Source organism: Pavona decussata, unplaced genomic scaffold, assembly GCF_977016875.1.
Source record: "Pavona decussata unplaced genomic scaffold, jaPavDecu1.1 SCAFFOLD_115, whole genome shotgun sequence".
NCBI classification, from domain to species: Eukaryota; Metazoa; Cnidaria; class Anthozoa; order Scleractinia; family Agariciidae; genus Pavona; species Pavona decussata.
Window position 1 is genome coordinate 97501 of NW_028145529.1, and position 23938 is coordinate 121438.

General features: G+C 39.7%; 1 protein-coding gene across 1 annotated transcript; it reads right to left on the reverse strand.

Moving 5' to 3' along the window:
• Nucleotides 1-7835: 7835 nt before the first annotated feature.
• Nucleotides 7836-23803, reverse strand: LOC146469851 (uncharacterized). The gene is made up of 16 exons (XM_085122695.1): nucleotides 23338-23803; nucleotides 20737-20982; nucleotides 19790-20450; nucleotides 18675-19078; nucleotides 18320-18395; nucleotides 18036-18232; nucleotides 17134-17272; nucleotides 16025-16280; nucleotides 14889-15379; nucleotides 13479-13630; nucleotides 12080-13007; nucleotides 11225-11319; nucleotides 11011-11079; nucleotides 10416-10514; nucleotides 9091-9295; nucleotides 7836-8572 (listed from the first exon to the last, which is right to left on the reverse strand). Exons 1-16 carry the CDS (start codon nucleotides 23761-23763, stop codon nucleotides 8121-8123), a joined length of 4896 nt encoding a protein of 1631 aa, XP_084978821.1. The 5' UTR covers nucleotides 23764-23803; the 3' UTR covers nucleotides 7836-8120.
• Between the last annotated feature and the right edge of the window lie 135 nt (nucleotides 23804-23938).

Genomic DNA, 23938 nt, shown 5'->3' on the forward strand with positions numbered 1-23938 from the left:
CAACATGAAAATAACGATTTACTAAGAAAATAATGATAAATTCCACTTACCTCGTGAAATATCGAGAACTAGATATTTCAAAATATATCAAATTATGGTTTCAGTCGGATACAGCCGCATTTTCGATGATTTGTTGTGCGAAATCACTGTAATACACCGCAGCCGTTAAACTGAGTTGAATTCTTCAAAGTAACTCAGGACAACGATCGGCCGAAAAAATTGCCTTCCGCCCCATAAGCTGCCGTGTGCAAGGTGTAAAATATTTCTTTGTTATCCTTCATGGCCAAAAATTCTTTTAGCAACCATTTAAATCCTGCTTTGAACGGGAGATTCTTGTCAAGAGATCGTTTATGTTCCGTTGACCTTCCGCCGTGATTAAACAATGAGATTGCGTTACAGAAACGCGCGCACATCCTGACGGGCTGGGGTGGGGGTGGGGAGGAAACAAAAATGGAACAGCTCCTAAATTAAAAAAGGGGGGGGAGGCATTCAAGATAACTGTCAAAGCTATTTTATGCATTTCGGGTACTAAATAGGAAACTGCTGTCCCAGAATAATGTGGAATATGATAAGCCCTTGTGCTGTATTTTTTTGGGTGGGGCGTGGGAGGGGGGGTTGGCAAGTAAAACACTAATTTACAGCATCAGTTGATCGTTGCTCTTCTGTTTAGGTTTCATACATGATGTTGGTGAATGATTCTCGTCAAGAAATTTTTTATATTCTGTTGACCTTTCGCCATGATTAAACAATGAGATTACGTTACAGAAACGCGCGCACATCCGGGTTGGGGTGGAGGTGGGGAGGAAATAAAAATGTCACGGACCTTAACTTGTAAGATGCTGCGAAAGCGTTAGCCATTCTTCGCCTATTCGGGGCTATGAATTAAACACCTGTCTCGGAATAATGGGACACAACTAGTGACTTTAGGGAACGTTGAGAAATTTGTGTAGGTTATAATTTTTTCTGGTTTCTGGTGTAGTAGGAAGTACCCTCTGTAAAGTGATGGTCTCGTAGGCCCTGTTTACAAGCAGGGAGGGTAACCCTAGTGCTAGGGTTAATTTAGCAGGTGGGTCAAACTGTCAAAGGTAGGTGGGTTTACAGGCAAAATTTCACGGGTAGGGTTACCCTACCACCCAGGACAACTTAATATGCTTGATAACCGCACGCATTGCAAACAAAATGGCCGACAACTGAAGGGTTCGGGTAGATATTTCGATTCTGCTGTCGTTGCTGTCACTTCTGGCTACTTATCAGTGCCATGAAGTTTTGCTGTGTTACCTTCTCATTTCTAGAAAGCGACAGCAAATTGCCATGATTAACGCGGCAATGGAAGACAATAAAGTACTCGCTCGAATGCGACATGTTAAAAGGAGAATTATTCGACGAAGATGAAAGTCACAGGTCGATTTGTACTCTCGCGAAAAACTTGAGCATCTCTTCTATCTTGTCATCGGACCAAACCCACTTTGTCTTTTTTTTCCCTTTCCCTTTTTCTGGGTCAAATCTGAATCACTTGATAGTTTTTGCTTCTTCCCGCCAGATTGCGAGTCATTATGTTTGATTTGACTCATCATCGTGCTTGGGTGTGGAAGAACGAAATACGAAATACGAAATACGCAAGGTCGGACTCGCCGACCTTGCATTCGAATTTTTTTCGGTTTCTGGCAAAGTATATCTCTATTTAGCCCCGTGGACAGCCCCACAGTGTAAGCGGTCCGCTATGATGGCCGTTTGGTTGTCAACGTTCAAAGGGTCTGGAAACAACTAAAAAGTTGTCCCGGGTAGGCGAGTTATCCCTAGCAGAGCGTTTACAAGGCAGCTAGGGTTACCCTGGCGCTAGGATAACACTAGCTGCCTTGTAAACACGTTGATGAAAAAAAGAAGAAATGTGGGAGCGCTAGGGTAACCCTACCTGTTTGTAAACAGGGCCTTATTTAGACGGGAACCTTTTCCAGCGAGTTCAAATATTTTTTACCCAAAACGATAACAATAGAAGCATTGGCGGAGTGAAAAGCGTGTAACTTGGTAAGAAGCAAACTGTCCCATTAGATCGTACTCTCTAAACTAATGCTTTTGAAAAACACGTAAAATGCAAATCCAAAGGCTTCTTTTTTAGCGTCTTCGTGTGAAAAGGTGTAATGAAGTGTAATTGCAGGTGATAACTTGTGATCCGAAATGGCATTGAAACCAGGTTGTGAATTTTGTGGGGGAGTTCAAAATAAATGTATTCGCTTCAAGGAATGAATACTTATGACTTGTACTTTAATTTGGTGTTCCTTAAGAGAAAACTGCTAAAATAAATATCAAAATACTCATACTATACCTGCCCTTGCTAGGAGCAATTATGCCTCGATTTTTAAAGATGCGTCCCAAACATGCAGTGCTTTTACAGTCAACCCAGGTCACGCGTGCACGATATTTTTGAAATTTGAACGGAGTTTAGAAATTTACATGTCAGTTTTGAAGATTTCAGAGTTCCCGTATAAATTTCCCTAGCTTATTGACGGTATAAAGCTATGAATTTTTCTTTACATTGCAAAATTTTTTATTTAAAGAATAGCAATTGTTTCCCAAGTATTTTGAATCTTTTTTTCAGTTAATGCGTCTCTTTCGGAACGATTTCCAGAGAAATGTCCAATATTCCATTCACACGTCGGACATTACAGAGAGAAATTCGAATGTTCATTTCATTCTTGGAAATACTGTTTACGCGTGACCTGGATTGACTGTGAATGGACGCTCACGTCCCCTCGGCAGTCACTCAGTAGGACACACTGCATATTTTTATCGTTTTGGGTACTGGACAGGGATCTGCAGGTACCTCCAACATACGACGACTAGCCACAGGTGGCCATGACCAGGAATTCTCCCCGGACCAATTAAAAGTGCGGCTATTAAGCCATTCGCTTTACGCGTGTCACGAAAAGAATGTACATATTAAAACTGGAAACAATACGTTTTGATTGACAGATTATATTTCTCGGTGAGGGTAAAAGGAGGAAAGAGTTTGCGGAATGGTATGTGGAATAGCGTGCGGAATGGCATAATTATGCGAAATACGATTTACGCGGGGAATAAATTAACTGAAGAGCGCATCCTGTTTTCGCGCCAATTTTATAAGAGCAGCAGTTTTTCGATGTTGCGGACTATTACAGTCAACCCAGGTCATGCGTGAACGATATTTTTGAAATTTGAACGGAATTTTGAAATTTACTAGTCAGTTTTGAAAATCGCCAACGAGATTTAAGACTTCCCGTATAAATTTCCCTAGCTTATTGACGGTATAAAGCTATGAATTTTTCTTTACATTGCAAGATTGAATATTTCAAGAATAACAATTGTTTCCCAAGAATTTTGAATCTTTTTTTTCAGTTAATGCGTCTTTTTCGGAACGATTTCCAGAGAAATGTCCAACATTCCATTCACACGACGGACATTACAAAGAGAAATTCGAATGTTCATTTCACTCTTGGAAATACTGTTCACGCGTGACCTGAGTTGACTGTAAACAACCAAACAACAGATCGAGGATAAGAAAATATCCGCCTGGGATAGAACATGTCTGATCGCTGGTTAGGAAGTGAGAGTAAAGAAATCGATGAAGTTTCCCATTCAAGGAACTAAGAATAAATTAAATTTCTAGTTGACAAAAAGAACGCGGCAGCGAGTAGCCTAGACAAAAAGCAACACCAGACTGGAGAAATAATGCACTAGTCAATTAAAACCCCCACCCCCCCGGACCCGGGACAGATAGGGGGATAATAGGGGCATATAAGCACTTTTGATCAGAGATCTGTCCCCTGGGGGTGGTAGATAAGATGTGTTTTGCTTCTTTACAGTGTCCCCACCTCGGGGCCAGTCAGGGAGATTTGACTGTGGTTGACTCAGGTACTGAAGTTCTTCGCGAAGTTAATCGACTGCACGTTGTCATTTTCGCGCCATCCATATTGGCTGATTATTGGCGAAATGCTTCGCAAAATTTGGTTTAAAGACAATTCAAAAGAAAGAAGAAAATTCATTCCAGCTCTATGCAAAACTCTGCCTACAAACCCATGGTGCAGCCATGGGTACAAAAATGGCAGTCGCCTTTGCGGAGATTTTAAAACCGCTCATTTGGAAACGATATATAGACGACATATTTTCCCTCTGGACTTTAAGGAGAGGAGATAATGCAGTTCATTGAGCAATTAAGCAAACAAACACCACCCCACAATTAAATTTACGGCTGAAATTTCAGAAACAGAAACATTTCTGGATACAAACATTTATAAAGGTGAAAGATTCAGAAGCAATTCAGTTCTTGATGTGTGTATACACGCACTTCAAACCTACTGAAACATTTCAATATACGCACTTCTCTTCGTGCCACCCACCAGGGGTCAAAAAAGGCTTCATCAAAGGCGAAGCACTGAGACTTCTCAGAACAAACTCTTCTAAAAACATATTTGAAGGGTAAATTCAAAATCCTAAATCACACCTACAGGGGAGAGGTTGTCCCGAGAACTTAAACTTAAAACAAATCCTCATGAAAGCCTGGCATTTAATAGAGCAACAACCATGGATATGGCTCAAAGAAATCTACAAAGACCTTCCCCTCATATGTTACACTGAGAGGGCGGTCAGTCAAGGATATACCCGTGAGAGCTAAATTATAAAAAAGGCTTAAACACGCGCTAATCCTGGCTGCCCTATAGAGTGGTTCCATTTCGAATGCATGGGACTTGTGGATGCACCAAGTCGAAAGCGGCTTTACGCTGACTGTGCTGTTTAACATTTTCAAAGCTACCACTGTTCAGAAATGCTCTGTTGTAAAGTGAAATTCACATTCATTCTTGCAAAATTTAATAATCCACAACAAGTTTTGTTAAGATGTATTAAAAGAAAGCTATTGCCTTATTAAATAATATTTTGCTCCTGATTGATCCAGTGTGAACGGTTTCTTTTGTCTTGTTTTGTTTGGTTTGGGCTTTTTTTTTTAACCCCTTGCCAATTTGTTCCGAGGGCAGGGGGAGGGGAATTTGATCTCAAGATTTTCCCCAGGGGCTGGAGGTTTTGGTATGATTTGATCGGGGCCTTTGTCAAATCTCCCTACCTGTCCCGGGTCCGGGAGGGTGGGGGTTTCAATTGACTAGTGCATAACATCAGTCCGAGGCCAAAACTATTATGTGAGAAATATTTGAATTTAAACTCGGTCATTTTATCAGACTCTTTGACGGTTATAATTTGTACAACTCATGGGAAAAATATGTTCTACTTTTTCTCACCTTACATTTTCGTCGAGCGACCAATACGCAAGTCACTGTTGAGCTTCTGCGCTCAGCTGCCTAGCTATTTAAGCCGGCCATTCAGGTAGCTATAGTTCAGTTACGCGTTATCGAACTAAACATATCCGTCTTTAATTAAGGTCTTTGAGTGCCAGACGTCCCAACCTAAAATGAGATTTAAAAGCGAAAAGGCCCTAGAGAAAAAAAGCAGATGACAAGTATGGTGTCTAATTATCGACACTGGTTGTGTGAAAGGTTGTGAAACTATTCTTATCACAAATGCATTTTGGTCAAATTGTTGTTCATTTTCCCGCTCATGATAAATGAATCATCGAGCATACAGGGTATGAGAATTGATCTTTTACCGAGGGTTTAAAAAAAAAGAAAAAAATGTTTATTATTTGCCCTCGGTAGAGGATCAATCTTTGTCCTAAAAAGACTTCACGCTGCCACATTATTTTTGTCAACCGAAGTCGCATGGAGTAAAGTGAACATAAAATTTAATTTACTACGGATTTACTCATAGTTCCTTGAATGCGAAAACTATAAACAGTTTTCATCGCTTTCTTTACGCTCACTTCTTCCAAATCAACAATCAGACGAGAAAATCCTCGAATTGCAAGAGTCCGCAGGATCAAAAAAGCTGCTGCTCTCATAAAATTGGCGCGAAAACATGACGCGCTCTTCAGTTAATTTATTTCCCACGTAAATCGTATTTCGCATTCCGCACGCCATTCCGCAAACTCTTTCCTCCTTTTACCCTCACCGTATATTTCTATGGTTTTCTTTTGCGACCCAAACGACTTAAAATATTAAAAACGAAATAAAATGAAAAGTAACCACACCTATGAAATTTAATTTGATATAGTCATTATTTAAATCTACTTAACGATCAGCTTCGCGTTTCCGCAGGACAATTTGATCACAGTGAGAAAGGGAAAAAACATGAAACGAATTGTCGACGAAAGTTCCAGAAATCCATTTTACAGAGAGTACTTCCTTCCACGCCAGAAACCACTGAGAAAAAAATTATAACCTACACAAATTTCTCAACGTTCCCTAAAGTCACTAGTCATGTCCCATTATTCCGAGACAGGTGTTTAATTTATAGCGCCGAGACGAGACATTGCTCTTTAACCGGGATGCTGTTTTAGGATGCCAACTAATGTATCTTTAGCGATATTTTCCTTTAAACTCGGCCATTTTTGGGGCACTTGAAGAGTAGTTCAATAGGGAAGAAATTTAAAAAATTGTGAAAAAAATCAGATTTCGTTTAAATTCCCAAAAAAGCTTCTCAACACAACAACAAACATTTGCTTGTCTCGAAAAATGAGATTTTGTTCGGATTTGTAACGCTTTCTTTGTAAGGCAAATTCTGAAAAGTATGGCCTAAAATGGCCGCTGAAAGCTCTCTCAGAGCGGTAAAACCAAGATGGTCGCACTACAGCTAAAATACGAATCGAACTGAGCTGAAAGTTATATTTATGTGAATCACTTATATAGGCCATTCTTCTGAGAAAGTTCGAGGGATTTCATTTTTTCTCGTCCAAACGACGATAGTCGATATTTACAGATGACGGCTCTTAAGATGCAACGAGAACATAAAAAAAAAAAACAGAAAAAATGTAGATTTAGTAAGTAAAACAATAACTTTGCACCTGCATCACACTTTTTGGTACATTATTTTGCCGTTTCTTTTACGTGGACTACCATGTGAAGTTTCCTAATTTCACGTTTGAACGAGGACTTAAACAAACGACGACAAATGTTTCTTTCTCTTTTAAAATTTGGCTTTAATCAGGAAGTAAGAATCCGACTGTGGGAGAAATTTTTCCCTGGCTCTTGAGAGGACACATTTGTGTGTCTTTCCGCAACGTGCGAACACTAAATTGTTATACACTAAGGAGGTCTAAAGACATGCGTTGCTATAAATGAGCGGATGCCTTTGAAAACAAGTGGTTTATTTCAACAGCTTTTAGGGCTTAAGATTGGTTGATTTCGATCCATTTTGGTTTTTATTTCCGATTCACAAGGTAGGAGTACCTTTGTTGTTGCTGTTGTTGTTGTTGTTGTTGTTGTTGTATATAAAAACAAACTGTTAGCGGAGGAAACTGAAAGGTAGTAAACACATTTTTAAAGGGCTGTGAAAAGGCATTTGCAGCGTCAGAGTTTAAGACTGATTGCTGCACATTAATTTGGTGTAATTATTTATTTTTTGGCAAACTGTTTTGTAACTTTCAAAAATTCTGGGGGGGGGGGGGGGGCTCAAGCCCCCCCTGCCCCTCCCCCTGCTACGGGCCTGCATGCATCAGAAATTAGTTCCTACGTGTTGGATGTCACAATTTTTTTATGTGGCTGAAATAAAAAAACGTTTGCGATAACCTTCAATAAAACTCGAGTCTCTTTAGCTCTGTGGAGGTCTTTAGCTTTTGATTAATTTTGAGCCCGGATTCTATAAAACTCCATGGAATAGCCTCTGTAGGGAGTGATAGGGGGATTTCTGTTTTAAGCCAACTGCCCAAGTTCAGCGTCGTGACCTGATTCATTAAAATTGAAAGAACGTGGTCAATAAACTATAAACAGAGAGCACTTTAATAACTAAAATAATCCTCTTTCAATGTTTACGTAATTATTTATACATTTGATCAGCTGACAAATGACTTTAAAGTCAACCAAGCTTTAATAAGCGACAAAATGCTGTCTATTGGCAGGATTTTACTCAATACTGCATGAGCTTATAATTAGGTAAATTTCGTTTGCGACAAGACGCATAAGCTTAAGACACTTTTCATTTTAATTGTTCTCAATGTATCAGTTCTAGGCGTAGCCGAGCTAACGCTGGAATACTTTCTTTGTTTAAGCCATCTGCTGACTGCTTGTGGGCTCAACACGATTGTTTGCTACTTTCCAGGGAGTTCGCGCCAAAACATGAACTATTGTTTTAAAACGATGCCCTAAAAGAGCCAAAAACTGAATAACAAATATCAACCCATAAATGATCAGGAAACCAAGTCCGATAACGTCTACACCCAAGACTTTTAAATCTTTATGCTGAACAAGGGTGAGAATAATTATCATCCACAATACGTTAGTGACTCCAAATACGACTAGAGTCGTGTTTCTAAGTTCAACAAGTTTTTCTTTGAGCTTAGCGGACTGGTCAAAGGCACTGAGCTCTGGAATGAGGCACGCTTGACGGAGACCTTCCCAGAATTCATACTCAATACCGTTGTCGTTGTTGTCAACGTCCATGTAGTACAAAGGAAGACGATCAAGTTCACGACGCGTGCGACGGATTTTCTCCTGCCCTGAATTTGAAAATAATAACAACAATAAAAACCCAAATGAGCGTTAATGTATAAATCACACACAACCCATCAAATGTTTTTGCTGACCTGTGATAGGTCAAAATGCTTCACGTGATGCAATGTGCTCCAACCTTCGATCGCTGAGAAAAACGAGCTAACAACGTTATGATATATAGCTTTGGGATAACATTCCTCCTTGGCAGTGTCTCTGTCAAATCACAACGTTCAAGAAAATTATTGAACATTTTTCTATTCTCTATATTGCGTTAAGTTCTTGAATCCTCCAGTTCCACTAATGGCTAAATTTTTCATTTGAGAGGTTGATGGCTTTATTTTGAGTCAAAACGAAGATACATGACATTTTTACCCAGGAAAGCTATGAACGTTCCACTGTATCCCCATCAATTGGTAGAGCACTACATGTCAATATCGTAGCCTTTACCAAGTGACAAGGAAACAGCCAATGAGAGCGCCTGTTACACTTAAAGAAACTCCAGCTAGAAAGGTTTGTCATTTACCTTGATTAGGATACTGTAGCTTCCGAATGGCAGATATCAGCCTGTTAAAATGGCCGGGTTTGTGGATCTTAAATGTTTCTTTCACGCTTTCCTTTGTCATCCTTTTCAAATCCTCCAAGTCATTTGGTTCTGTATATCCACTTGATTCAAACGTGGGCCAGTATTCCCCAAGGCCAAGTTCTTCCAACCACTCCTTCACATTGTCCTATAAATAAAAGAGTTGTTAGCGACAGACCAACTTAATCAACTCAGTACTGTTAGGGTGGTATTGCCTTGGTGACCTGCTGCCATCAGCACCAGAATCGCCCACAAATTTAACGTGCGTGTCAGAAAATAAAGGGAAATCAGACTCGCACAAGAAGTGTGGAGCGCAGCTGATTCTTTACCTCCTTTCATCTGACAAACTCCTTCCATACAGGTTTTCCCTGTTAATCAGGTAGTGAAGTACCGTGATTCTACATTGGCCAAGACAACTCTATTCACACCTCATCAATGCATAACCTGCGTTTTTATGTACTATTCGTGTTCTTATCCCTACAATACCTATTGTCCCGCCTGAAGAAAAGGTAGTTGGTTTCTACCTTTTACTATTTATCCTGTATGTTTTACTTATACAGTCGAAACTCTCTCGCTAGCCGCACTAAGCTTATGCGACAACGAAAGCTCGTGTTCAATAAAATAAACAACGAGGCGACGCCTAATTAAAATGAGTCTGAGTCGGGTCAAAAACATATTTACGTCCAAGAACAGCAAGAACATCAACTCTATTGTTAAATGAACGAGGTTCAATCGCGACGGTTAATCAAGTAGAATAAAAGTCAGAAAGAGGTTAAAGGCGAGAAATCAGACAATGTCTTTCCTCGTCACAATTGAGAGAATTTCAGGCTCATAGACTAAACGTTTGAAACAAGAACTCAACAATACACTACAAAATCGAAATTTTGAAACTAACATTTGTTCCAGACGACAATTTTCTTACAAACGTCGTATGAAACCTTGTTATGCTCCGGTAATTTCAGTCTCCACCTTAATTCGCACTTACCGTCAAATTGCAGGTCAAAACTTAACAAAGATCATTAAATTTCCGCGCCAGAGCTCCGCTTTAGTTTTTTTCATTCAATATTCTAGTATTGAGCCAGAGTCCTCAACAAAACACAAAGACAACACTATCAAGTTTTTCTCCGATGGCGTCATCTCCGACTTTTGCTCCATCTTTACTTTATTTGATGATAAAAATAAGCCAATGATCGTACGACAACATTTGACAGTTATTACAAAATCTATATTTCAGCACTGATCTATTTTAAATGTTTAAGCGAACTTACTGGGATGCCTTCCTCGATCTCCACCCGAGGGATCTTTTTGATTTCTCGCAAGAGCCTTTGCCGATGCCCCCTTGTCTCGATGCCAATCTGTTCAAGATCCTGTAAAGAAAAATCGTCACAAATTGATATTTTCCCTTTAAAATAAATTCTTCCACTTGTTAGAAGGTTCTTCATTGAAATCCCACGGTCCCAACTGTGAAGAGACCAGGTTGCGTAAAACAATCTCACAATATGACAAGCGGAAGCGTATGCAGCTCTCCTTATTGTCATTCTCTTCGTGCTCGTGGCCGACGACACTACCAAATGGCGCGAGAAAATGTCTCCGGGCACAAGGACCTATTGAACATCCTGATTGTGTTAAGCAACTGTGCACCAACAGTCCATAAAGCGAGAGGGGGTGGTAGGGGGGAGGAGCGTGATGTCCTGGAATCCTTTAAAGTTGGACCATGAAAATATGCGAATTGCATCACGAAGCTTTATTTCTACTATATTAGAAAAAAAAAACCTAGAGGCCTTCTATTCTCAGGCCAAAGCGCTATAGCCTTTGCACCTCAGGCTTCCTAATAGATACATACACCTTGTGATCTACATGTACCTTGTCTGTCATTCCAAATAACAATCCAGTGTTGTCATATCCATGCTTACGAAACTTGGGCGCGTAACACTGTAATTAAAGAACGAACACAAAGTTACTTTTGGAAATCATAATTGTTTCCAAGGTTTATTACCTTCGTATGAACCACTTACTCAGGCATATTACCTTTGTATATTTTATGTCGTTCAGGTTTTTTAAGGCTACTTTAATTTACCTTGAAATCTTCAGTCAGCCATTTTTTCACTGGTAAGTTTAGATCCGAATAAGAAACTTCGTATTTGAGTGTTGACAGAGGGCGCCCGTTTTCATCTGAGCAAAGAAAAAAAATGTAGAGAATAAAATGGTCATTCTTAATATTATTAACCTGGCACTTCTTTGTCTAGTTTATTGAGATATTTACATTCTGGATGTAATATTTACACGCCAAGTTTTATTAATATAGCTTTAATACCTGAGAAATTTTTGGACGTGTTAGGGGAACCCCGACACGGGAAAACAAAAACTTCCCAGTCTAAATAGTGTTTAGAACGTTGCTATTTTGAAAGTTATCCCTTAAAAATTCGTTTAATTTTTTCTACTAGGAAAGAGTACTTGAAATCTGACTCTACGTGTTCTTGCGAAAGACCAAAGGTTTTTTTTTTAAGGGGGAAGTATCACGGGGATTTCGACGTCTTGGTGCACCCTCATCTTCACCTAGTAACAAAACAATTCTAGAACATCAAGAACAAGAAATCAACTGAATTCTTAACCATGATTTGCTCTGGGGCATTTTAGAAACGAAAACGCCAGAACTTGAAAAATGTATACCTAATGTATTTCAAGTTGCAGTCCATTCTAACCATGTCCATCTGTGGCCAGAGACACTCATCGATAGTCCCGTTACACTGGGGTGAAAATTTACGATAAATTTGAACAATATTTTTAGGTTTCTGTTGATTAAAAAAAAGAAAGAAACATAGGGAGTTTTTGTCCCTGGGACACTTCCCCTTCAACTGTGACATGGCCATTTGAAGTGTGGAGTTACAGTGGTATGTAATTTACATTGGAGATTGATGTCAGTTATGCTCACCTAACGGTAGACGTTGTAGAGTCGAGTCAAGCCTTAGTGATAGCTCAGAATTCAATATCGATTGTCTGTCACTTCTTTGTTGTTGAGCTGAGTCTGTTTCTTCAATTATTGCTGTCGACGATGTGATCATTGCTGAAACTTGGCATGGAAAGCTTTTTTCTTTGTCTTCTTGATGTGCATTGTGCCTGGCCAACTGACTTGCAGAGCTATTCTTAGGATGCAGTATATTTCCAGTCTCTTCGTCAAGTGATTTATTTAAAGGGGGGCTGCATATGCTGAAATCACTAGGACATGGCGAGCCTTTCCCTCCGAAATCTGATTGAGGCTGAAATTTATTTTGGAGCCCACTACATGGATTGTTGGTTGAGTTGCACCAATCTCCTTCGTTATGTTGAGACGAAATGCCATTGCTAGTTGAAGAGACAGCATTCTCGAGAGGACATCTTTGGTAAGAACGAGAAAACGATTCATCATGATCTTCTGCCGTTGCCTCCTTCATTAACAAGTTGTGTCCTTTTTTAATTGGCTTAGTTTGGAGTGAATGCTCACACAATGCTCCAAGTGTTGCACTTTGAGAGCTTACTCTGCTTTCCACAGTACGATTGGATTCTGTAGCCTCTTTTGACTTCACTAGCTTTGATGCCCTACCCCGATTCTTTTTCGGGATTTGATCCGCAGAATATAATGTAACGGTAGGCGTGTCATAATTAAGATTTACATCGACGTGAGCCTGAACGCGCGTGGACCTTTCAGAAACTGAAATCAAAGAGTTGGCTCTGCACACTCCTTTCTTCCTCAGACGTCCATCAAGAGTTTTGTCAGCTCGAGAGCGTAGGACGTCTTCGTCACCCATCTTCACAGCGCATTTTCCTCGTGTGGTGGAGGACATAGTGCCTTCGTTCGCGGTTTTGTCGGTTTGGTCGTTATTCTAAAGTATGATATATAAGAGAAAACGCCGAACTGTTGAGTAAACTAAATCTTCTAACACACACCGCACATGAAACACGAGAGGTTTTTTCGCATGAAAAAATAAGCATATCTTATTTTACCACCATTTAATTGACAGATATACTTCAGCCAGTAGATAACTGGGATTTAACAGAAGATTTGCTTAGCGAAGGCTAACACGTACTAAATGTTAAGTTTTTAGAAGAGGAAAACACGTCAGTTAACTTCACAAAATGTTGACCGATTTCGTCATTCCTCTTTACCGGAATGAGAAAGACAAGTTTTGAGGGAGAAACCTAAGGAAAGGTAGGTCAGCACTGGATCTTGTTATTGTATAAATCAAAAAATTTTTGATACTAAATTAGTACCAGTATTTTCAACAATAATCTCTTAGAACTCAAATACGTTACTTCTGTCGTTTCGATGTTTTAATATTTGACACTCTCCTCACCCTGCCTTCTCGTGTAGCTTCCTGGTTACTAGCAGGTTTCAACTGTCCTGATTCCTCCTGTTTTCCACAGCAGATACAAAGTTTCTTCAACCATCTCCATATGGTCTTGTACCAATCGTCGCCTTCTGAGACAGATTTACCTTCCCTTGTTCCTTTAAAGTGTAATATATGACATAAAATATATTTCGTTGATCAAAATGTTAATGCTTTTCTCGTATGAAAATCGAAAATAAAATTTCATATTAATCACTTTGAAAGGCCTTTAAAATAAGCATAAGTTAATATTCACTTCGTAGACATTGAAAACGAAAATGCCGTTTCCTGGGCTAAGCCGGGGCGATATTCCAAGCAACAACATATCGTTGTGGGAATTAAATGTTGTACATTTCTAGGAAAGACAAAGTAAAGACTTTTATCCTTCCTTTGAAATATGCTGGATACTGTTGGAAAACATGGTTTTTCTTGTACCAGAGAATTTGCGATTTAAGCAGATTGATTCAGTGGTTTAAAATTCAGGGCAGCTCTCATGCCTACGGCTTTTGTTCTCGAATGTAACGACGTAGGAAGGTGCCTTGATACTGACCTTTCGATCAAAGTATCATTACGAGATTAGGTACCAGGCAAAATACTATATATGCATCTGAATCCAAGATTCTTAGAGCTGTTTCTCATCTCTACTGTTAAACACCTGAGAACAATTCCGTATGGGAGCAAGCGAGAATCGCATCACACAACATCTTATGGTCAAGTGCGCTACAGGTTTGAAAGGCGGTACTCTTGGCCTTGGTTTGAACGTTCTCCTCTAAAAGGAATTTCTTAGGGCCTGTTCACTTGAGGGTGGGGGACCCCGGGAAGTTGAGGTACCCTGCCTACCCGTAGTCAAAAAAGCTAGCCTTCACATGCAACCCCGGGGCACTGGGGTGAGGTTTTTAATAAACGCTATCACGTGGTCAGTATTTTCTTCACTAAAACAGTTTTCCTCGATGCTTTGAAGATGAAATCGACGGAAAAGGTGTCCAGGCTTGTAATGGTTGGCAGTCATGTTGTTTTGGCGGGCTTTGGCGGAATTCAAAACTTCAGAATTCAGAATTAAAGACAAATACCCAGATGGACATCACCCCAGCTAGGCGGGTTTCCCCAACTTCAGCATTCACATGGAGAAAACTCACCCCAGCTAGGCGGGTTACCCGACCCGGCTGAACGGGCAGCCCGCCTCGGTGTGGTACCCCACTTCTCATGTGAAGGCGATCAAGAAAAAAAAGAGATATTGTATAGGGAAGATTGGTTACCCCACCGAGGCGGGATACCTCACCTCCCCGGGGTCCCCCACGTCCATGTGAACAGGCCCTTAGATGCTGCTGGTACAAGAAAAACATCATTAGTTAATAAAATCCGGCTTGATTTACCTACCCCACGATCTGTCCGTTATATTACAAAGAGAATAAACTGTTAGGAGTAGATAACCAGATGGCAGACACAGAAGATACCAAACTGCATGTAAGAGACAGGTGAACTCTTTGATATGCAGCAGACCAGCAGCAACAAAAATACCAGATAATCCAGCCAAGTAAAGTGTGCTCACGCCAGCCGGTAGATGATGTTCCAAACTTTTTGGCGCTGGAGTAGCGGTCGTGTTTGGTATTGATGTCGGTTCAACGCGTCTGTCCTGTAATTCCCTTGAAATTTGTAGAGCCACACCAACGACAACAATACACATGATTACAGCGAAAACAAAAGTCAATATTTTTGACACTTTCAACTGGAAATTTTGTGAAGTGAAGAGGCACACCAGGACATAGGCAACAACAATAAGGCAGATGAGAACAACGGTAGTTATTTCGTTTAAATTCATGCCCGAGTATACCATTCCACCCACTATTACCAAAATGACTGTGGAAGGTCTGAAAAAGAGGAAATTGTGTTTTAGTAATTGAAGCCCAATTATCTCTTGAATACATGCAATATTTGACGGAGGAAATACAACACATGCTATACTGTGCAGCTTATTTCTATATAAGCAAGTGCTTTTAACAGAGTATCTACTTGAAGAATTATTCAGTTAAAATACAATGAATTTAATTTCTATAGTGTGTATGGCAAAAAACATTACCTTCCAAAGCCTGAATATTTTCTGTATATAAACTCCAAATCGAGAGAGAGTTTGAGAAATTAAATAAATTGTTTGAAATTCCTGATGCTGTCAGAGAGAGTTATTTTTTACTTAAGCATTAAATCTTTGTGCTTGTCTACTTGTTGTGTATTAGGCAAAACATATCACACAGTCGAAACCAGCTTTCAGGACACCCGCTTAACAAGCACACCTCGTTATTGCCGAAAATCTCTTTGTTATGTCCGGTAGATTTTCTTCGTTATTAAAGTTCTCTGTTTTAATAATTAAGGAATACCGTTGCTAGGAAAACTTTTTTAGCTGGTAACAAACACGTACTTAAAAAATTAGAGGGCTTTGGTCGTCCCCTATTTCCAACAATTGAAAATAATATTAGTTAACGAGGAGGGCGCATATGGATTACCGTAGTCAAACTCACCCAATAACGGAAGAGCAAACGAGGAAAGTCTGATAGAGGATAAAAAGGAAGGAGATGTGTTCGTTTTTCTCCAATATCGTTTTCCACTCCCTGATAACGAGAACGAGGTTGGCTAACGTGGATGGCGTCCATCGACGTCTTTGTTTGTAAAATTCATCGAAAGTTTCTGGGCAGTAAGTACCATCAACTGCAGCTGCGCAGTACGTTAATCGCCAGCCTCGCTGTATCATCAGAGTGCACATCCATCTGTCTTCCCCTTCAAAGAAGAGTGACAACATGACGTTTGATCGGATCGATACATTTTCCTTTCTAAAAAGGTTAATATGAGGTCTATACAGGCAGTGCAGTATAACAGTTTTCTCGAAGTTTAAAACGTCTGTTAGTTTTCCAATAATATTGTTTGTGCTAGAAGTATGTTTCTTAGTGTTCGTTAGGCAATTTGTTTCATTCATGATTTTGACCCTATCAAGAGCGGGAGGGAGGGGGGGGGGGGGGGGTCTGCCTGCGGCGACCTTAAAACTGAAAGACGTTTTCAACAATAGAGCAAACGGCATGAAACTTCAAGACTTTTCCAGAAATTGAGCTGAGAAAAATTTAATTTAGTTGGTTAGTGTAAATCCCTTTTAAAATGCAGATAAATTAATTTTCTTTCTGTAACTTTCATGTTTTAGCTTATATCAGTGTTCATTTATTAGTTTTGATTACTTTTCATTCAATTTCAGCCCTTTTCCCGAAGTTCTGAGGAAATACAGAAATTAAAGATGGAGGAACCAAGAAGGCCGCCATTTGGCAATCATGATGTTATTACAACATCACATGACGTCATCGTTTCCCGTTTGAACCTCAAAGGAAACGTCTTTGCACGCACTATATATCCTCTAAGCCCACTGTCAACGTGTTTATACTTGCGAAGTTATGAAGGGAGAGGGATCCCCTCCCTGCCCTAGAAGAGAACAAAAAAAAAGCCCGGTCTAAATAGGGTTCAGCCCTATGTTATTGTGATTGTTTACTCACTCGAAACATCAAAATTCCTAACAATTTTTAAAAGGTATTTGTTCAAGAGTTTAAAGTGTTCTGAACTTTCTCATTACATCAGACAGCTAACTCACCCATGTCCTTGGTAAGGAATTCAAATGCATGATCCACTCCTGTAGCGTAAGTTGGTAGCACGTCTCTCACAGCCTGGCATCTGTACAGACTAAAACATCCCGGACTACACAATACGGAACCAAGCATGTGATTTGCCACCTACGTGTAAATAGATAATAAAACATAGACTTTTGAAGTAACTTTCAGTTGTAAGGCTCTTAAGGGGAATTTTTAACCTTTAAGATATTTTATTTGGTGGTTTCGTCTAGCAGCGCTATTGTGTTTGGCCACCTTAAAAGTCATGTAATTTTTCATGTCTCTGCGACTATGGTATTCTGCAATAAGCAAAAGCTCTATTGAATATCTTTTTTAATTGGTGAAAGACCAATTACAGTTGAATCTCCCTTTAGTACCCACCCAAAATCTTAAGCCCAGGTGGTCGCTTACGGGAGGAGGTCACTGACGAGAGTTCAGACCAAAGGGTCGGGTCTATATTTGGAGTCTTTGTTGTGCAGAACGTTCAGAGGCGTTCAGTTATTCTTACAAGTTGATACTCTATATTTCTTGTTGTGTGGCGACTATTGATTCAGACATGAACATTGTAGTTTTTATAGAAGTATGACGCGGGTAATTGTAAGACTGTGGTGTACTTCAGTGATATCTATGTCCGCTATTGCGTTATTATCTCTGATTACACGATATAACTAAGGGACTCCTTCTTTTCTGAAAACCAATATGGGGGTTTATTAGCTATAGCACAAACAGTACAGGGCAAAACAACCACGCGCAAAGTTTGTGAACATCGTGCTATGATCTGATCATCAATTTTATTGCAAACAACAAAAACAAAACTGACTATTAAATAATAAATCATACATGTCCTAACCAGCTGTACTTGATAATCGCACAAAACACTGCTTACCTTTTGAAACCAATGACCACTGGCATAATCAAAAATTTGGTACCAAACTACAGGCCCACTCCCCATGGGATGGGTACGAGCGCACACTGCACCTGTTTGAGGATCCTCAACAATCTGATCTATTAGCGACTCAACAGACTCATGGGTAAATTTGACGTCAGCATCTGTTGTCAGGATGAAGGACTGGTCGTCGTGCACTAAAATATGAAATATAAAATATGTTCTGCTTTCTTTGTTTTGTCTTGAACATTATAACTACAATAAAGACCAAAAGGACATCCTACCTTTTAGAAGCGCTTCTTTATAATCCAAGACATACGACATGTACATCACCTGGCTCCAACGCTTTTTGTTCTTCACCTATCAATTATTATATCAAGTAAATATAACTATTAAAATTCATAAAATTATTAGAAGTTTCTCTTTTAGCTTTTTCAGTTTTTAAGAATGACATTCTTTGGAAGCACACATAAGCCACTATACATTTTCACTTTCCGTTGACTTTCGCTCAAACGAATCTAAAATTATACAAATTAACTAATCTCAATTGCCATGGCTGTTAAGTTGTTATGGTAGAATGTAACTGCAATATAATTGAAGCAGAACACTATAATGATCCTCTTAGTCTACTCGGCGTACCTTAGCATTGTCTTTCAGGTGAATAGTAAAGTCCATTCCACCTTGGAGTTTCCATTTTAGCTGCATACCATACGGGGTCTTCATTTTTGTACAGTCACAAAGCTTCACTTTAAGAGTCTTTTCCACCAATGAAGCCAACTGCAAAACAAAACTGTTGAGTACTTCAGCTCTCACACATCCGTCAAAAAAGATGTGTGACTCATAATGGCGTCCAGATTTCTCGCTGTGTGTATCGACGTCGTGAATGGATTGAAGGAGTTGTTCCATTTCATAATCTTCCTCGTGATACATGGTGGTGCAGATGAATACATTGACGTCACGTGATATTTTTTGTTGTGTGGCGTGTTCTTCATCAGAGGCTTGGTTTCGTTTGTTCAGTAGCAGGTATTGTTCCAGGCAGACACCTATAAACATAATTTGTGCACTAAATTGCAAATTCAAACTGAAAGCACCTTTATCTCGTAAAGAAACGAATGAAATATATGTTAATTGAGCTTTGAGGCGTAAACATGTTCAGTAGGCCAATTATTACGACTAAATATTTAGCTACTTCAGTCTGTTATATTATACATGTTTGCATAGCCTGTAAACACATTTTTATATTACTCTATACTGATATAGCAAAATTTATCCGGCCGGCAAAAGTGTAACAATTGCCATTTTTGCTGCTTTCTAAGAGCGTCTCCCGACAAATTTAAAGGTTATAAACAAACGAAGCCTTATAGCAGTCGCTAAAACCATAGTTAATTGAGGGACATGTCAGAAAACCTTGCAATTTCCCAGCTTCTTTCCCAGGGCTAATCGGGCTTATCGAGCAAGCTTCGAGCAGTTCAATCGGGTGACGTCACGTTCACTGCGTGCTAAGGACGACTGGGAACGATGCTGACCATCTTTTAATTTGAAAACGACGGCGCTGCAATTTACTTTGAAGAGGTTGCGACCGTGCACAATCCCTTGTCTTATCGTTCACACTACATCTGAATCTATTGGCCAGCCACTGGAAAACATTTGAAATTGGCTATTGTGGTTTGTGTGCGGTCAACATGAAAAATGCTGATAAACAACCTTAATTACCAAGCAGATAAACTGAAGGGTTTATCATTTAAAACGCTTACCATTGTAAGATGGAATCCAAAGAAGGTGGTGTGCTTTGGCCATGATCAGGCCTTGGCTTCTCCAAACGTAGTACGTTGTTGTCAAAAACTGCGCCAGGCAGAGAAGCGCGCCAGTGGGAAGAGTGTAAACTAAGTCCTCTGATCCACAAGGCAGGGGAATTAAGCTAGTCTCGCAAAACCATGGCACGTGTGTCATCAAAACTGCGATTGGTGTAGCTAGCGTCAAAGGTAGAGCGTATCCAATCGGTTGCATGCAAAGTGAGCAGGCTAGCAATCCAAGATGGTAGCCAAAGAAGCTGGTGAACACATGAATCATGAAGTACACAAATGATGGATTATTTGTATTAATCGCTTTAAATCCACCGGAAACGTTGTCCAGTACAGTGTCATGATAAACTTTGGCGAACAGAATGGTAATGAAAGGTGTGAGTAAAAGGTTCCACAGAGACGAAACAATTGCAGCTTTGCCACGAGCAGTTCTCTTTTTCACTCTGGGACCTTGGACAGTGCCTCGCTGCATACCACTGATAATAACATCCCCGTTTCCGTTAGACGCTTCTCTCTCGCTTTGAATTTGAAGTTTCCGCATCTTTGGTGACCAAGCGATAGAAACAAGAATCAACGCAACTACAATTCCGATCTGTGCAGATGTGTCAGGTATCTGAAATCATGGAATAAAAAGCTTAAGAATTGTATCTTAAAAAGTGGGTTGAGCAAATATTGGGGATGAAAGAGATGAAGGAGAATATGATGGGGGCCCCTTGCTCCATAAGTCCCCTCTACACCACAGTTCCACCATTCCTACATTAATACCTGGGGTGGTTCCGGTAACATCGCGACAAGATTAATAAAACGCATTCAAACTGCTCCCATTTAATGTTTCTTGTACGGAATGTTAATACTACCTATTTTTTTTTTTTTTGTTACAAAGCCTGTTTAGTTGTCACCTTATAAAGCAACATTGCAACGCCAATCACAGCAAGAGCAGCTGAAGTTCCAAACTTGATAACATCCAACTTTCCAGCCCGTGTGTTCCATCGTGATCTTGATTTGATTGCCTGCCACATCGCGGACACTATCGGTAAACTGCACATGAGCAGTATAATGGCGTCTGGGGTGATTGGCACAACTGTCAGCGTTACCATGGTGATATAACAAAGGGAAGTGGTCTCTAGGAACCCACCAAGAAAAATCTGGGAAAAATACAATACGGTTATCAGAAAGAATACACTAAAGTAATATAAAGAAAGTGCTAAGCGTTGGATACCTTGAGCCGAGTGGCTCTTTCTTGGAAATTTTAATGGTGTTTTTTCCAGAATTTTTCTCTCTTTTTTCTTGTGTTCTTTTCTTTTTTGTAAATCTCACAAAAGTTAGAACAATGCCGTGATTTCGTTTCTTTTTTTATCAAACCGTCAGTCAGCGATCTTTGAGATGTGCTAATTTCAGTATAAGGAGGCATTTGGAATTCTATTATCTTTTGTCTGGTATTGACTACTGCAGAAATAGACAGCTGTCTGTTTCTTTGAAGCGTGGATAACACTTGCTGTTGACCCAACAAATACCTTTGAATTAACTCAAGGTGGTCTCTAACTGACACCGCGTACATAAGTGCATAACAATGGCATGCGATTCCGTGAACGGCAAACGCGGTATCAAATCCTGCCTGGAGCTCAATACGACGTTCTCTTCGGTCGTGTCATTTCACATCTATCGTTCTCGGAGAAAGAATCTATACAAAAAACAAACTTCCAGCGGTATCATTTCGTAACAAAATAACAAAAACTGACAAAGGCATTGAAGCGCAGTGAGCCTGGCGGTGAATGTTCAGTCATCTGGCTTGTCTTTTCATTTAACAGCCTCAAGCCACGTAAGGCCCTCTGAATACACATTTCATACCGTGGTGAAATGTGCCGTTGAGGTTTCGTGAATTATGCCAATAGTACATGGGATGGGTATATATCTTATCAGATGTCACTACACGCACAAAGAATGTAAACTGGAAGAATGATCATCTGGCAAGACGCATCAGTAAAAGAATGTTTGCCCCGGATTTAATTATTGTGGGAACAAGAAGCTTATCGAGAATTAGCGGGAAACCACGTTTACTTAACACTTTGCATGTAACACTAATAAACTGTAGTAATCAACCAAACCGTTGAGCTAAGTATAACAAATTAATTGTTCGCTAAGCAAATTTACCCCTTGCTGATAAGACGAATGTGCTTAGCGCTACCTTGACACATCATGTTCACCTCGACACTGTGATGTATTATTGCCTTCATGACGTATTTACCAAGATTTGAATACGCCTTGATGTCTGAATCAGTGGAAAGCGAAAACAAGTTTTTACTAAGCAAGTTGGAAAGACAAGAAACATTTGCACTTTGAAATTTGTAACGGCTTTCTGATTTGCCTTTTTTTCTCGAATGACACAGTTCCTCTGCTTTCACTTTTCACCACCGGTAAAATTTTGTTATTACTGCTTAGTCCACGGTCCGATATAAATCTATGGTGAGCGAAATAGGCACTGGCTTTCCTCCTCAATCGGCTGCTACTTGCTTACTTTTGTTGAATCAATCGAGCTTGTCTCAACTTTTTTTGTTTTGTTTTGTTAAATTTGTCCAATTTTGTAGCTTTTCTCTAATTAGTCTCGATATTTTAATTAATGAACTAAGAGTTTGATAGCTATTGAATGCATTCAGTTTATAGAAGTATGCCGTTTTCCCTCTCATCGAGTTAACTTTTAAACCAACCATGTTATAAGACTTTAGTTAATTAAGGAACACCAAGTTAAGAGGAATCATTTTCAAAAGATGCAGAAAAATGCAGTCTCCAGCGTACTCTTGTTTTGTGACTTGTAAATTCCAACAACTTGCTCTATAATATTACCTACGTGAAGTATGATCAAAATAAGTGATCCAGAAGTTTAATTTATAAAAAGAGTGGCCATGTTTTACTGCGAATATAACGCTTATTCCTTTTAAATATCATTTTGGTCCACTACAAGTACAACTCAATACAAGTAAAATCGTCTTAATAAAGGAAAGAAAGTAAAAGTTTTGTTAAAATAAAGTACATTATCGAAAACTTCCTTTTTTAACACAGACCATTATCCACTTAAGCCTGTTCCAAACGTGGCGCTGTTTCCGTGCCGAACTAAATTCGACTTAAACACGGTAGTAGCACGACGTTTGAAACCATTTAGTTCGGCAGGCTGAATCATGACATTCGGCACAACTATTTAGCAAGGCAGTAGCACGGTAGGCCCTGTCATGCAGCACGGTAGTAGCGCGACTTGGCTTCAAACGGGGTGCTGTTTGCCGCACCGAACTAGATTCATAAATTATTTTAATGTATTTGAGGTTAATTTTGTCGTTTTCTACATTTTATGCCTTTTAGAATTTGGCGCGATTGAATTAAATTCGACGTTTGGAGCCACTGCCGTGCTACTTCCGTTCTACTGCCGGGTCAAATTGATATTAAGTTCGGCACGGCAGTAGCACCACGTTTGGAGCAGGCCTTAGTTCTGGGGGAGCACTGACTCTTACCAGTATAAATCCCTTCTTTGTTGGCCATGGTCGACTCTTTCTTCTCAAATTCGTCCATGAAGCGTAGATAAGAGACACTGCTTGAGGGATCATTTGAACCAGCAGAAGTATTAAAAACAAAGCTTGTTTGCTTGTCTCTGCGGGTAGTTCATCTGTGGTACTATTTCCATTACGGTTAATGTTTCTTAAGTGTTGTCCAAGAACCAGTAAACTTATTTTGCTGCCCACTACGCAGAATAAAACCACTGAACAAAGACAGACGGCCGCGAGCCATTTGATGATACACAGGAACACTGCATAACAATTGCTGTCTTCAGCTTTGCTACTCAGGTTTGAAATCGACGAATCTGTTCTTTGCACGGTGTACCTTCGGCTGTTTTTATCAATGTGAGCAAAATCATCGTAGGCACTTATCTTCCTCGACATTTCGCCGTGCGAACCGTTTCTTCTTCTTCCCAAATCAGACACCTCAAGCTATACGAAATAAAAAAAACCCTCACTCTATTGTGAATTAACGCGATTGTCTATTTCAATTAGCATATGGTTAATGAAGCATTCCGAAAGTTCCATTCCATGTAACATTTTACCAAAGAAAACTATA

Bases quoted from the DNA above. Each gene is read 5' to 3' on its own strand.
- LOC146469851 (XM_085122695.1), bottom strand. From the start codon at position 23,763: ATGTCGAGGAAGATAAGTGCCTACGATGATTTTGCTCACATTGATAAA. The intron at 20,451-20,736 runs GTGACAACTAAA...CCATGATTTCAG, and splicing joins TTGCAATGTTGCTTTATAAG to ATACCTGACACATCTGCACA. The intron at 11,320-12,079 runs GTGAGCATAACT...TTCTTTGCTCAG, and splicing joins TCTACAACGTCTACCGTTAG to ATGAAAACGGGCGCCCTCTG.